This window comes from Bos javanicus, chromosome 4 (assembly GCF_032452875.1).
Source record: "Bos javanicus breed banteng chromosome 4, ARS-OSU_banteng_1.0, whole genome shotgun sequence".
Lineage (NCBI taxonomy): Eukaryota > Metazoa > Chordata > Mammalia > Artiodactyla > Bovidae > Bos > Bos javanicus.
This window is the reverse complement of record NC_083871.1, coordinates 32658314-32673559: the sequence shown is the minus strand read 5'-3', so window position 1 is coordinate 32673559 and position 15246 is coordinate 32658314. Positions and strand designations below refer to the sequence as shown.

The 15246-nt window shown below is 45.1% G+C and overlaps 1 protein-coding gene across 2 annotated transcripts in view; it reads left to right on the top strand.

The window, feature by feature from the left end:
• The first annotated feature begins 3395 nt into the window (after window positions 1-3395).
• The window catches only part of IGF2BP3 (insulin like growth factor 2 mRNA binding protein 3), a 145011-nt gene continuing 133160 nt past the window's right edge, over window positions 3396-15246 (top strand). The window contains exons 1-2 of one of the 2 annotated variants that reach the window (XM_061413704.1): window positions 3396-4395; window positions 5608-5668. In XM_061413704.1, the coding sequence (XP_061269688.1) occupies window positions 4221-4395; window positions 5608-5668 (236 nt within the window). In that variant the 5' untranslated portion in view covers window positions 3396-4220. The remainder of the gene's footprint in view (window positions 4396-5607; window positions 5669-15246) is intronic. The other variant, XM_061413705.1, reaches the window with a different exon arrangement.

The following is a 15246-nucleotide window of genomic DNA, read 5'->3' as shown; positions in this document are numbered from 1 at the left end:
GCCCCGGCCAGAGGCAGAGGGTTCAGCGACTGCTCCTTGCGATTTTTCTCCGTGGGTACCAAACATCCCCCAGCTCCGATGAGCCCCTCGCACACACTAAACAGGCCGGAAGTGCGGCAGGGTCGCCAAACACGCTGCCAGGTTCGCCCCGGCGGGCAAGGGAAGTGCTCAGGTCGGGTAGTGCGGCGAGGGGGACACAGGCTCCCCTGCCTGGGCCCCCACGTCTAACGCGTTCACGCGGCTTCGCGCGCGGGGACCGAATCCGAGACGCAGCCAGAAGGCGCCTGTCCCACAGCGGGGCTAGGGCGGACGGGTGGTCTAGGGCCTCCGAGGCGAGCAGCGGCCGACGAAGGATCTTCCCGAGTGTGAGCTGCAAGGATCCCGCCCAGTTTCTCCCGGCAGAACCGCAGGGGGAAAGGAAACATCTCTCAGGGCACCATCTTTTATTTTAAATAAAAATCACTGAAGGCATATTCCGAAGAGAGGGAAGAGCCAGGCTGCCGCTAATTATTATGCATCTGGTTTTAACAGATCAGAGTCCAGGAGAGCTGTTCGAAGGAGCAAGAGTATGTTAAAAAATACCTTCTATGAGGCCCAGGCGACGCGGCATTACGTGCCCACCCGCCTTAAGGACTTCGGCTCTGGGCTGGTCTCAGAGGAAGCCGGGAATTAGGGTTAGCAACAAGAATGCCCTCTCCCCCTCCTCTATCTGCTAAGCCGTCGCTCATAACCTGTAGGTACAGCAGTGGTAACCGACCTTCTAAAGACGGCTTTTCTCCTTTAATATTACACTGACCCATAAGAAACATTTTTATTGCCTTCAGGTCAGGAGATCAGGAGGAGGTGCAGCTGTCCAAAGGGTAAATAGGCTGCAGTTGGAAAGCCTCAACCGCATCAGAGCACATACAATGGGTGGGAGTCCTTCGTGGACTCAACATTTACTAGGAGCTGCTGCTGCTTCAGAAAGAACTTGGAGTAGCCTATACACACGGTTAATTTCTTGTGACACTCATTAAGACTGGAAGTTAGATTAACCTTATAATCATTCTTGAAAATCCACCGAAGGTATTTTTACACTTGAAATGTCAGTAAAAAAATACAATTACCCATGGTCTTTTTACTCAGCCATTGATTATATTACTGATTCCTCAAATGCATGGACGAGTCGAAGTGGAGTGGGCTATATTTAACTCCCTTTTTGATGGCTGAACTTACGTAACTCGTGTATGTTTTTAAGGTCCTAGACGGAGTATCCAGTTTGTTATAATAATACACACATTAAGTTCACAAGAGCCCCAGGAACATATTTCATCAAAACTGCACACACTTGTTTTAAATCCCAGCTGTTAGATTTGTTTGATAGTGAAAGACAGGCATGGACTACTATTTATGGAAAATAAACACTTTATCCCATGCTTTAGAAGTAGATATTTTCTTAGGTCTCAGTTTTAGTAAAAGCAAATACAGTCAACAATCCAGAGGGCACCATTCAATTGATTTTTGAAAGCATGCTGAACATATAAAATTGTTTTTATGAAAAATTACTAAAACTTAAATGATCAACAGACTAGTTTATAAAATTTAAAGAAAAGCAAATATTACTAAGTGAATGAAAAGTATATTTCTATAGCTTTTGATCACATGCAACAGGTAAATAAAACTTATAATTTAATATTTACATTTTGAATATGACAAAGAATACATGTGCTTTTTTCTTTCTTGGAATGAAGGTTCTCTTTTCAAAAATATGAAAAGGAAAAATAAGTAAGCTTTTTAAAAAAGTTATAATCATAAATTTAAAATTTCACCACCTAAATGTTCTTTGAAGATACTGCTCATAATACAGTTGTAAACACTGAGGAACATGTTTACACCCTCCATATCATAAAGTAAAAACATTTCACTAAATTAAACATGAATGAAAATATTTGTGAAAGTGAGTTTACGTTTAAAAAGTTGGATTAGCTTGGCAGGAAAGAAAAACCTGTTAGAAAGAACAGTTGCATTTAAAATGGATGATCTGACACCTTCCGGTTTCTTAACACAAAACTGTAAGTTCTTTTTAAAAGAAAAAATGTAAATGCTCTTTATATCATACAACCATTCCCACATATTGAAAAAATAATTTTCCATTCATCTTTCAGTTGGAAAACATACATCTTTAAATGCATGGGTTTGACCAAAAGAAATGAACTTTATCAATTATCATAATTACTGATGATATAGTGTAAACAGTATTTTCTCTACTACACATTTTTCTAATAATAAGAGTATTAAGTGATTATAAAGACTGCTTAAATTTCCATCCTATTAATATATATAATTGCAATCATTAAAAAAAAATAAGCATTCTTTTCCATAGAATACCTGTTAAAAATATACCACAAGAATCCTGGTGCAAATGAAGCCTTTGAGTGGAGGACAAAATAAACGACTCTTGGCGATTTCGAAAAGAAACCCAGCACTCATTTCCGTGTTCCTTGTCTCCAGTCCTCATTTCGTTGGCCCTGTAAGGCTCCATCGGGCCCAGACCCTCCCCCACCGCCCACCATTGTACTAGTTACATACAAGGGAAATTATGAACGGTTATAATGGCCAAATGCAGGCAGAAAAGCAGCAGAAAGAGACTCAAGCAATTTTTCAAGTGCAAGTTACCACTTAGGGGTAACGCACAGCGGTGTTCCTGTTTTAAGTGTCCCAAGTTCTCCAACTAAAATTCTTTAAATAAAAGTACCAGCCTACCCCACTCCTCCTCTTCCTCCTCCTCTGGAAACTACAGGAAGAAATGGTTTCCGTTTAAATACCGACTTTTCCCACTTTGACTTTTCTGCTCCGGCCTCCGAGGCCCGGGACGCCCCCATCCCAACGCCAGAAACCTCGGCCCCTGCGCTCCCCTCCCCCACCGGTGGCCAAGCCCGCCCCCGGCCTCATTGATCCCGGAGCCTTTTCTGAATCGCGCAACCAATAGCAAACGCGAAGCCCAAAGCCACCGCGAGCGCAGGCGGAGGCGGAGGAGGTGTCGCCCAGACACCCGCCCAGGACGCCGCGGGCTCCCATCCCCCCACCGGCCTGGCTCGGGGCCGCCCCACTTTGCCGGTGCCCGCGCCAGCAAAGGGTGCATAGGGTGGGGCGCGTCGGCCCGCCTCTCCGGCTCCCTCACACCCCCCCACCCCCTCGCTGCGTTTCCGTCCCCGCCAACCCCTGGAAAGGTGCTCGCGGTTTGCCGAGGTTACACTTCTGTCATCGAAGCCACAAGGCGAGTTCGGAATTGTGACTCTTTGGCTTTGTTTGATTGCCTATTTTTAAAAATCGAGTCTTTAAAACTCGGGTAAATAGAGCTGAGGGATTGCCTAGTTAGCACCCCCACTCCAATCACATTAAAAAAAAAAAATCAATATTCCTCCCGCCCCCTTTACCCTCCTGGAGGATCCGCCCCGACCAGATAACCCTTTCTAAACTCTGTGATGACCATCAGCTCCCCTAGCCGCGCTTCCCTCCGCGACCCCGGCTGCGGCTTCTTTAGCATTTTCCGCCCCTCTTTCTCCGCCCCTGCGCAGGGTCCTTCGCTCAATCTCGTTACCCCTCCCCCTCTTCCTCCTCTTGCTAGCTCTTTTTTTTTTTTTTTCCCTGCGAAACCCACTGAAATTGAGGCGCTGGGATTCCTCACGTGAGACGTTGATTTGTAGTTTGAACACGTGGCTCATTCAAAAAGCCGGACACTCGGAGCGGATTTTTTCCGCCTCCTGCGCCTTCCTCCCCTCCACCCCTTCTCCCCTCCCTCCTGCCAGTCACCCTTCTGGGTTTTTTTTTTATGGGGAGGCGGCGCTTGCCCTCTCGTAGTGTGATATTTTCACAGTCCGTCGGTCGATGCCAGAGGGTTTGGGGAGGAAAAGACAAAAAGTAGTTTCCCCCCTCCTTCCTCTCCTCCTTTTTCTCGCTAATCCCGCCTCCTCCTCCGAGTTAGGAAGACTCTTGGATGCGTTTGGGTTGTCGCTAGGGTTTTTCTTTTTTCTTTTAATACCTAGAAAAGGAAAAAACAGGAACCCTCGGATCTGATTTTTTTCGCTTCTCGTTCCTGTCCTTGGTTCTTACTGTGTTTGTGTATTTTAACGGCGAGAAGAGGAGGGGAACTCGCCGGATCCATCCATCGCTGTGGGTGGTTTTAATTTTTCGTTTTTCTCCTAATTTTTTTTTCTTAAAAGCAACAACCACTCTTCACAATGAACAAACTGTATATCGGAAACCTCAGCGAGAACGCCATCCCCTCGGACCTAGAAAGTGTCTTCAAGGACGCCAAGATCCCGGTGTCGGGACCCTTCCTGGTGAAGACGGGCTACGCGTTCGTGGACTGTCCGGACGACAGCTGGGCCCTCAAGGCCATCGAGGCGCTTTCAGGTGGGCCCCGGGCCGGGCCTGCCGGGGTCGGGCCCGCGGCAGCCCACACCGTACTGTCCGCACCGGGCCCCGGCCTGGGCGGGTGCGGGTGCGCCTGTGGAGAGCAGCCGAGGCCCGGGCGCCCGCACGCGCGAGTCGGGGCCCTTCCCCCAGTCGGGGCGCCTACCCGGCCCCGCGGCTCCCCTCCCCCTCCCGGATCTGCGGGCGGAGGGCGAGCGCGCTGTCCAGAAAACCCCGGCTCGGGCTTGGGGAGCGGGGGCACCGTGCGGCGCCGGGGACCGGGGTTGGGGTGCTGGAGCGGGGAGGGGGGAAGCTCGCCCCGCGCGCCGCCCGGGCCCAGGCGCGTGCTCCAGGCTCCGGCACGCCGGGCCTTGGGGGCCGGGAACGAACGCCCGATTCTCGTTCCTTTCTTACCCTCTGTGTGTGTGTGTGTGTGTGTGTATGGGGCGGGGGGGTTCTGGCGGTGGACTCGCTGCCTCCTCTCTCGCCCCCAGAGCTGGGCCGAGGGAGAACTCCAAAGTGGCCTGGACCTCGCTGCCTAGCGAGGCCGCGGGGCTGGTGCCGCGCACGGGCGGCCCCGCGCTCCCCTCGACCCTGCGGGGAGGCGGGCGAGGGCAACCCCCGGGTTCTGGGCTCCATCTTCCCGGGTCTGACGAGCTACAGGGGAGGTGGGCGCGGGCGACCAGGGGTCGCCTGGGAGCCCGTCCCCATGCGAGGCCGGGTTTCGGGCCGCGGCCTCCGGGCTGGTCGGGCGCGCGCGGGGGAAGGATGCGCTCGGGTCCCGCTCAGAGCCGCGTGCCTTTCGGGGTGGCGGACGCCGTCCCTCGCGCGTGGTTCCGCTGGTGCCCAGCTGCGCCTCTGGACGTTCGCTCTCTCGGCGCCTGCCCGGCGGTCCTTAAGCCTTTCCCGCCACTCTCTGCCCGTTCCCGGCGGGCCTGGGCCGAAACCCCCGGGAGAAGGGCCTAGGTGCCCCCAGCTGAGGAAAGCCCACGCAGCCCTTTGCCCCGAGTTTGTCTGCTAGGGTCTCGGGGGACGTGGGCGGGGAAGGCCGAGGGGGGCGGGGAGAGTGTTACCGACCTCTGCCCATTGATTCCTCTTTTCCCACCCGCGCGGGGACGCTTTCTGTCTCGGCCTCGAGCCGCTCGGGGTCTGAGAAGGCCCAGAGAGCCGCTCAACTCGGCCAACTGTCCTGCACCTCTTGTGTGTCCGCAGGTAAAGTGGAACTGCACGGAAAACTCATAGAAGTTGAGCACTCGGTCCCCAAAAGGCAGAGGTGAGCTTGCTTAGCATGTCCTCATTGATTCCCTTCTCGGCCATTGGGAGGAGAGAACACAGCTGAAAACAACTTTTCCACTTATTGGGGTTGCTGTGTGGCTTGGCGTTTCTCGTTTTCTTTTGCATTTATGTTTCTGGCAGGTGTGTGTGTGTGTGCACACTGCTCTGTAGGAATAGACAGCTCGTCTGTGGCCCTGCCACCGGATTGTTTATACTGGTATATAAAGTCGCTTAAGGAAGCTCTTTCGGTTAAATGTTCTCCGGCAGAGAACAGGTCAGGTTGGTGCAACAGGAAATCAAGAGTCTCCGAGGGCAGTTTCTGGGCATCCGTGGGAATTGGGAAGCAGTGGGTGACCGCCCCCCCTCTCCTCCCCCCTTAAACCATAGGAGAGGCGAAAGCAGCAGCGGCCGCGCGCGGGTGTGGCGTGCCTTTCCCTTCTCTGTCCCACGGTGGCGGGCAAGAGTCTTGGGGGGCCGTCCGCGCATCTGAGGGGAGAGGAATTTGCCTTTACCCTGGGAGCTCCCCGTGAGGGAACGCCTGGGTTTCTCCTGCCCCAAAGCGCCTTTCAGTTCCTGCAGAGTAAGACGGTTTTCTGCAAACCCGCCTTTGTCTCCCGGCCTCCCCCCTACCCTGCTCCTCAATTTTAAAAATATTTGGCTTGTAGATAAACCACCAAGAGATGGAGAAGGTTGAAGATTTTTGCTTCCTCAACAAGGCGGGGTGGGGGGGGCGGGGGTTGCACTTTTTGGAAAGCATGTGTAGTGTGTCAGTTTACAAAGCGTTTGGAGACTTTTAATCCCTGGACTATTTTGGAGAAATGGCTCCTTTCTCCCGAGCAGGCCAGATCCCGGCTCTCTAACTCCGGTTGGAAAGGCCCTGCTTCCTCTCAGTGGGTACTGGGGTTGGCCTGTGCCTTGCTGGCTTCTGTCCAGTGGGGTTAGGGTTTCTGCCTTCCCCCATCCCCCACTCCCAACCCGTGACCCAGCGGAAAACTGGAAGTTAATTTCAACTAGAGCAGCCGGAGGGGGAGCAGCATCTGGTTAGGTATTGGTGCGAGTGTGTATGCTGGAGGGCTGAAAGGGTTTGACATGCATTTCCCTGGTGCTTGACTTGGAGAATTGGCTACCCAATAGGTCAATCTTAAGCCTGTTTGTAGATGGAGTTTTCTTCCAGGTAAATAATTTCCACCAACTGTGTTTTTGTTCACGAGCTTGTGGGATTCTTGTGGGTTTATCTTCATGTACTATACTTAATTTTCATTAGGATTAGTTGGGAAGTGATTTAGTTCTAGCTGGGAATTTTGGTAGTGGTCAAATTATTTTATATAGCAGAATGGAATTTTGAAAGCATCTAAAACAATACAGTGTGTAGTGAAAACTCTAAATTGATCTCAGTTTAATATCAGTTGAAAAATTAAAAGAGATAGTCTGAATTGTTTCCTTACTGGAAAAAAATGTAAGCGTATTCTGTGAATTCTAATTGGTTTTTGTTTAGCCGCTGTGTCTTATTAATTTTCTTCAACTGTTGAATAAGAAATAGGCAAATAGTTGTGTTGAAGAACTGACATTTTAACATTCAGGAGTTGCTAAATTTAAACTTTAAATGTATTGACCTGCCTGTGAATGCAATTAGTTTGTCTTATTCTCCTGATTTTTCTTCTCTAACCTTGTGTGAGTTTGTTCCTCATGTGTAGGGAATTAAAAACATTGGTAATAGACTGCTTTTATTCTTAAAGGCTTTTGCCCAACCTAAAAACATACTTAGCAGCCTCTTTGTCATAAAGTAACAAGTAACTATTGAAGAAAGCACATAAAGTAAAATGTTTCTAGTGGCAGCAAGTATTAACTGGAGAAGCTTCCACTGATGAACTTGGTAGATTAAATTTTATAGCTGATTTTCATTAGTCATTGAAATGTTCAGGATTTTGAACCATACAGCGTTACTAGCAAAGTAAATAGGAGTGAGTACATTAGAGACAACTTTTTTTTTTTTTTTTTACTGATTTATTAAGAGAGCCGTCAAGGAAGCCCTTTGCTTGTATTGAAGTGGTTAAAACCAATAATGGAGCTTGATTTTTCTGCCCAGGGAGATTTGCTGGAAACCTCTATTACAATTTGGATTTAACTGACCCTTGAAACGGTTTTGCAGTTTTCCTTATCTGGACTGTTCTACTGTCTGAATAGGCTTTGGGAGAGAGCAGAGAAGGCACCTTGGTGATCCACATATCCAGCACCTAGAGGGTGGTCAGGTGGTATTGATGAGAGTGACTTGAATACTGAAGCCCAGTCCTTGCTGGTGAGCCTGCTGGACTTCTGGGTGGAGTTCTTTGTGCTTAGCAGTCATTGCATTCCATCCCATCATGTGGGCATCTGAGGCAGGCACACCCACATGTGCAACAGTGACCTTTATACCTGCTGTGCAAGGCATGTTGGGAGCCCTAGGCTGAAGAATGCTTATGGCAGCACTCTGAGATGGATGAATGGGCTTGTACCAGCTAAATAGGGGAGCAGGCCAATGGGTGATGTGATGTGACGTGTGGTAGGCTGGCCAAAATTCTGACGGGGAGCAGAGGTGGGCGGACCCTTGCTGGAAGGGGCCTTGCAGAGTTTGGTTCAGACCAAGCTTAGTTCCTGATTACTGAAGTCTCAAGGGAATGTGGAAGGAATGTTGCTTTTCTGGATTCAGATACCCCTCAGTTGGGGGAGATTATAGCAGTGCTTCAGTTTGAGATCCTCTGCGTTCAGAATGAAGAGAACATTGCATAGAGTACCTGTGATAGTATTGCACTTTTTGTTCCAAATGTGACAGATACAACACAGGACGACTTGGCTTCACTCTGGAGGTATAAACTTTAAAAAAATTTCCCTCCCTACCCCTGGGGGAAAAGGTGGGTGTGAAAATTGTCGTGGCTTCGGAAGGCCATAGCTGACTTTGGGTTGGAAGAGTCACTGGTGTCTTGTGGGACCTTGTATGTGCCCCTATATATTTATGTAAATAGCACTGATTTCCTTTTGTTATGTTGTGGGCTGTTGGGCATGGGAGAGGGAACAAGAAAGTCGCTGACACTGGGGAACTTAGAGGATGGTGGTTTGTTTCCACTACTTTTAAATTACGAAAATTGTCACATTTTCCAACTTTTTCTAGCTTAAACTTCCTCATGCTTTAGCTGTTAACCTTGATTAGAATTGTATGTAGCCAAAAACATTTGAATAAAAAAGAAAACATAGTGGGATATTATAGTTAATATTTTTCCAGGAAGGATCTTTTAAAATAAACGGTGGTGCCTAAGCTCAAGTATCTTTGTTTTTTGCTTCCTTGCAATAATTTTTAAAGAAAGGAAATTAAATGGATAACTTATTTCAATATTAGAATCTTGTGTTTAGCATATAAATGGGATAGAGCATGTATAAAAGTTACTGGGGTTTTAAATATATCTTACTTTAAATGGCTACGTAAAAGCTAGTGCTGCATTTTATATAAAAGTGGTTAAGTATAGATGAGGATGGTGCCAGGAGTAGCCATATGCCAGTTAACCAGGGCATAAGACCCTGGTGTCTCAGGACATTAAAGGCTGTTTTTAATGGTAAATATTTTAATAGGATATGCCCCAAGGTGTTTTAACAGGAATGCTCCTGGGTTATCAGTGGTGGTCCAGGTGAATCTTGTGCATTAGGGAAATTTCTCACACATTCGTAGACGTAAGGTTCTGAATGTTAGGAAACTTTTGTGGCTGGTAAAGGTTATCTTTGCAATGCAGGGTTTAAGATCAGTAATGCATGACTGCTTAAGTGGTTGTAGCCAATGAGATTTTTCTTGATTTCATGTTGTTTTCTCAGTACAGTTTGAGAAAGTTAGGAAGATTTCTTGCTTTTCTTTCTCACTTTATTAGATTTTTAAAAAAAATTTTGATAAGTAGCTTCTGTGTGTCTGTCCGTGATAACAAGGAAGACGTTATGAAAACATGACATGTGCCTGGAGCCAGTGGGAACTGAGAATCTTGGCTTCTGTTTCTGGCTTCCTTTTGATTTGTGGGATGACTTACATTCTCTGTTCATGCCAAACGCCATTATAATAAACTAACAAGGGGCATGCTTTGTTCAGAGTTTTGAGTTCTGCTTGAAATGAGTGAGTTACCAGCTAAGATTTAAAGGTGTATTTTGGAATTACAGAGAGATGGGCTTTCCCTGTAAGGGGTTGCATTTCTTTCCTGTAGTATGGCAGCTTAGTTGCTTTTGCACCTGTACCTCATTTGGGCAGTCAGCATGAGGGACACAATCTTCATCATACTTTGAAAGGCTTTTGTGAGTCACACCACTGCAGTTCATGTGTTGTTGTAGGTCTGGGATTCCATATTAAAGTGAAGCTGTTGAGCCACCTTGATGTATATTTTGAAGCAGCTCCATTTTAACATTCTTTAACAGCATTCGGACAGCAACTATTCCAGCAGTAATTTTGATAAGTGTGAATTATCCGTTCAGGAACACTGGTAGTTAGTTGGTTTGGTCTGGGAGGAAAGAGAATCTACTATTTTTAGTGGAGGTTCCTTTATCAGCTGTTGATTCTGATTCAGGCTTGTAGAGTCATAAGACAGGAGGGTGGCAGTGTGGGAGCAATGACCAAGGGATAGAATTGGCATTTTTAGTTAGGATGTCTGCCCCATAAATCTGATGTTTACTAGTGGGCTTTGACTGTGGAGTTTTGTTTGGAAGCTGGTTGCAAACATAGTTTTCAGCGCTATATTAAAATTGTGTATTTTATCATGGTCCAAAATTGCTGTTTGGTAAGTGTTCAGTATTGGTAAATACACACAGTTAAAATACCAATATAGTATGTGAATTTTGTTGCCCTGAAGGGGAATCTATAGTACATAAATTATGTGTTTTAGAGAATTATGCCGAGACTATTTAACTTTCTTAAGAAATAGTTTGAAATTAGAGACGTATTATTTGAGGAATCTAGTGTAAGTCTAAGAAACCGCTTGCCCCAGTTCAGGAGACACGAGAGATGTGAGTTAGATCCCTGGGTCAGGAAGATCCCCTGGAGAAGAGTAAGTTGCTGTTGTCTTGAGCCACCAGTTTTCAGGGTATTTTATTGTGCTTCTCTGTGATCATATGGGTCTGCTAGGTGGTTAGTTCTGTTCCACTTGGTATCATTTTGGGTCATTTACTAAGCTGGGCTAAAAGGTCCAAGAAGACTCCACTCACATGTCTGGCCTCTTGGTACTTGTCCAGGTCATCTTTCACCATATGGTATTTTGTTACTCAATAGTGGCCCCTGGCTGGTTACCCCTAGTGAAAGCAGAAACTGCTGGGCCTTTTGAAGGCTAGGTGCAGAATTGGTACTTTATTGCTTTTAATTTCATTCTGTTGATTAAGGCAGGCCATGAGGCCAGCACAGGTTCCAGGGGAATGTGGAAAGAAGTTAATGGTAGAGTCGCATGCATGTTCAGAGAGGAGGAATTGGTGGTTGCAATCTGTGTAGTTCTTCTACAAGTTGAAGGATCCACAAGCATCCCACGTACATTTTGGCTTGAAAATGCTTAGAGCGCAAAATATCTGAAAATTGTATTTAGCTCTAGGAATGGGGAGCCAATTGACTTGTAATGTCTTAGCAAGAGAGGATCGTGTTAGCTCAGAGGTGATGAATAGTGGTCAGTCTTGGCTTATTTCTAGGGAACAGCTAGTAGGATTTACTGACGGGTTAAATGAGGGGTGTTTGAAGAGAGACGGATGACAAGGTTTTTTGGCCAGAACAATTGGGTGGAAGGGGGGTGCCATTTACCCAAATAGAGGGTATTGTGTGACAAATAGGTTCTTGGGTGGAAATTAGGAGCTTTACTTTTTGGCATATTATGTTTCTAATTCTTATTAGAAATTTGAAATGATGAAGTTGAGTAGATATTAATAGTTGGATATATTGGTCTGGAGCCCAAGAGAAGGTGGGAAGTACTGGTGAAAAATTAGAGGCTTTGTTAGCTTATGATAGTGAAGTCACGGAATTGGACAAGGTCATCAAAGAAATAAGTGTGGAACTCTTGAAAAGAGGGGCTAGCAGAGAAGAGTGAAGGAGGCCAGTGATTAGTGGAAATCAAGCACAGTAAACTGTTTCTGAGAGAGAAGTGAGGAAAGCCTGTGGAGGAGAGTTTAATCCACTGTGTAGACTATCTCTGAGCGAGTGTGCTTTAGATGGATGAGTAAGTGACTGAGGGCGGTGTTAAGTCTCAGCCTTCTGGCTGTGCTGTGAATAAATGTAGAGTGATTTATGAATTTTGGAGCAACCTGAAATACAGCCTCTCTTCCAGAATTCATGTATTAGGCTCTTTTTTCATTTTTTTTTAATGTTCTGGAAACATCTAGAAGCATATTCTGTTTATAAGTTGCTAGAGATGGAAGAGGCTCGTACATTTAGTAGATCCTCTTCTTGCTCAGTGGACAAGACGTTGAAGACAGTTGACCTACCCTATGGCATCTGTTTTGACACTTTGGGTGACTGTGAGCTCGCCTTCTCAAAGACAACCCCTTCTGCTTTTTATTAGTACACATTTGGTTCCAAAACAGTGCAGACAAAGTCCAGTGCTTCATGTGCTTGTCTAAATACTTGATTAAAGACAATGTTGGAAACTAATGGTCACAATATTTATGAATATTATGGGCTAGGTTTAAAATATTTCACTTTGTCATTTTAGTATACTAGAATAAGTAAAACATTCCATGTATTTTATTCATAACAATGAAGTTGTAAGAAATGTAAGAAACCCTTGAAGTACCCTAAATTCCCTCATTTTTGCGTATTAAAAAATCTGGTCCTTGGTAAAGTAGCCGCCTCCTCAAATTATGAATTCCGTCTTTGGCCACAGAAGTCCCCAAAACAAGGTGATGTGTTAGAGTAGTTGGTTTTGAGACAGGTGGCTTGGTGTGAATAACTCTTCTGAAGACTTTCTTTGTCTATGCAAGTCCTTTGATTATAGAATACTGCTTTCAGAATGTGTTAAACGCCTACTGTTTTAAGACAGGAAAACTAATAAAAATGAAATAGCACAATAGGGTCCCCCAACCCCCAGTGCTATTTGCCATAAGTCCTGGGAGAAAAAGTGACTTGCCCAGGACACTGATTAGTGGGACCCATTTCCAAACTGTGACTCTACCCTGTCTTCATTCCTCCTGTTTAAAGTTGTCAAATCCTCAAAAGTAGCTTACACAGCAGCCTGATCATGTTTGTAGTGGCAAGTCAGAGCAGACACTGTTTCTTGGTGTCTCTGAAGAAAAAAGAAATCTTGTTTGGCTCCTTCGAAGGGTTGATTTTATTGTCTTGGAAAAGGACAGATACAGCTAGTCTGGATCCGGGCTTACTACAGAGTAAAAATATCCGGACATCCTGTTTTAAGATAGAAAATGAGACTACTTTTTCCGTGAAACTTTTTTTTTTTTTTTTTAAAGCAGCTTCATGTTAGTATAAATGAACGGCATGGAAGTTGGAGGGGGCCTAAGGAGATAAGAGAGTGGAACAGAGGGCGTGAAGAGGTCGGTGCTGTGGCTTTGTCCCAGGCAGGTGGTCGTGGCTCACAGCACGTGTTCCAGATGACAAGGATGTAGAGGTGTCCTGGGTGGAGTGCATGGCGCCTGGTTGTCCCAGTTTGTCACCAAGTTTAGAAGGATCCTGCCTTGGGGGAAACGTCTCTTAAACTTAGAATATTAAAGATTAAGAAAGAGTAGGAGGGAGAAGTCATGCTGAAACCTCTTGATGTAGAGTCCTGATGCCTGCCTCATATCCTCTTGTTGAATAGAAGGGTGTAGCCAGAAGAATGTTACATCTGAGTTTGAATCCCATCTCTGCTTTTTGAATTCATGATGTTAAATGTCTAAGGATGAGGAAATCAAATCTGGGAGGTTAGTGTGGAAAAGAAGCCTTATAGAGCCCTGGGGAGGTGTATAAAGCATCACCCAGTAATCACTCCCATATCAGCTGTTGTGTTTCCCCTTGATGTTGAAATGTGAAGGCTGGATGTGTATTATTTGGTGGTAATAACAGAAATAAAAAAATTTTTCCTTCTGTTCTGGGATGAGTGCTCATGAAAGTAGAAATCTTTGGGTGGTGTCTTTTGTGTTTTTATGTTCATTGAGCGTGAATTACTTTTTTTAAAAAGGTATAACCTAGGAACAATATAGAGTATATAAATATTAAATAAACATCTTGATAAATTCTTACAAATGTGTACATTTCAATTAATTTGAAATGTATGAATTATGAAAATGTGAAAATACTTTTTCTTTAATCTTCCCCATTCCCATGCATTTCCCAGGTCTTACATTTGGTAACTTATATTATTTTTCAGAAATTCTCCTATGCATGTATCCACAAAACACTTTTTAGTAATCCAATTATACTGGGTTTTTTTTTTTGCTTTTACTAAGTAATGTATCCTTAAGAAACTTCAGTGTAGGTACAAATAGTTAACTCTCCTTAAACTAGCAGTTGCATCATTTTGCATAGGAGTGCAACAAATTAAATGTTCTTTTCATAGTGATTTCAGTTGACCATGAGTGTATGTATGTCATAGGACTCTTGGATATTCTTTTTACTTGAATATATTTTTTTTTTACTTGAATATTTTTATAAGGTAAATTCTTAGACTGGAAATTGCTGTCAAAAGACATGCACATTTAAATTTGGAAGTACTGTACTGAAAACACTAAATTTGTCATGTAGAGTAACGCATATATATGGAATCTAGAAAAATGAAATAGAGATAAAGATGTACAGAATGGACTTGTGGACATGGGGACAGAGAGTGGAACAAATTGAGAGAGAAGCATTGACGTCTATATGTTATGAAGTAAAATAGTGGGAAGTTGCTGTATAACACAGGGTGCTCAGCTGGGTGCTTTTTGATGACCTAGATGGTCCGGATGAGGGGGCGTAAAGGAGGGGACATATGTTTATGACTGATTCACGTTACTGTACAGCAGAAACCACCACAACATTGTAAAGCAATTATCCTCCAGTTAAAAAATTCAAAACACTAAATTTACTGATTGATACGGTTAGTCATAATTTGACAACCAAGGAGCTGTTCGAAATGAGTTGGGTAGAGAGACTATTGGTTAGAGCTCAAGCATGGAGGGCTGTGTCATTTTAGGAACAGCCTTATTCTTTCTACATGGATGTTGTGCTGACTCTGACAAGTCTAGGTCCTGATTCATTTGTGTCCCTTGCATGTAAAAATTAAGTCAGAGCTATAAAGATTAAATTCTGAGAACTGGAACTTCCCTTGCGGTCCAGTGGTTAAGACTCCATGCTTAGGATGCAGGGGGCGTGGATTCAGTCCCTGGTCAAGGAACTAAGATCCCACATGCTGACTGGCATGCTTCCTCCGCCCGTCCCCCGTGCCCTGAAGCCCCAAATCTGCTAACTTAGAGTTTGATTACCTGGGGTTTTGTTCTTTTAGCAACTTTAATTTTGGATCTTACCCCAGAAACTTAACAATATCTTTTTGCAGTCGGAGCTTTACTAAGTAATATTTTGAGGAGAAATTTGATTGAAAATTAGTTTTCAAAACAAAGTTTTACTCCTCTTAC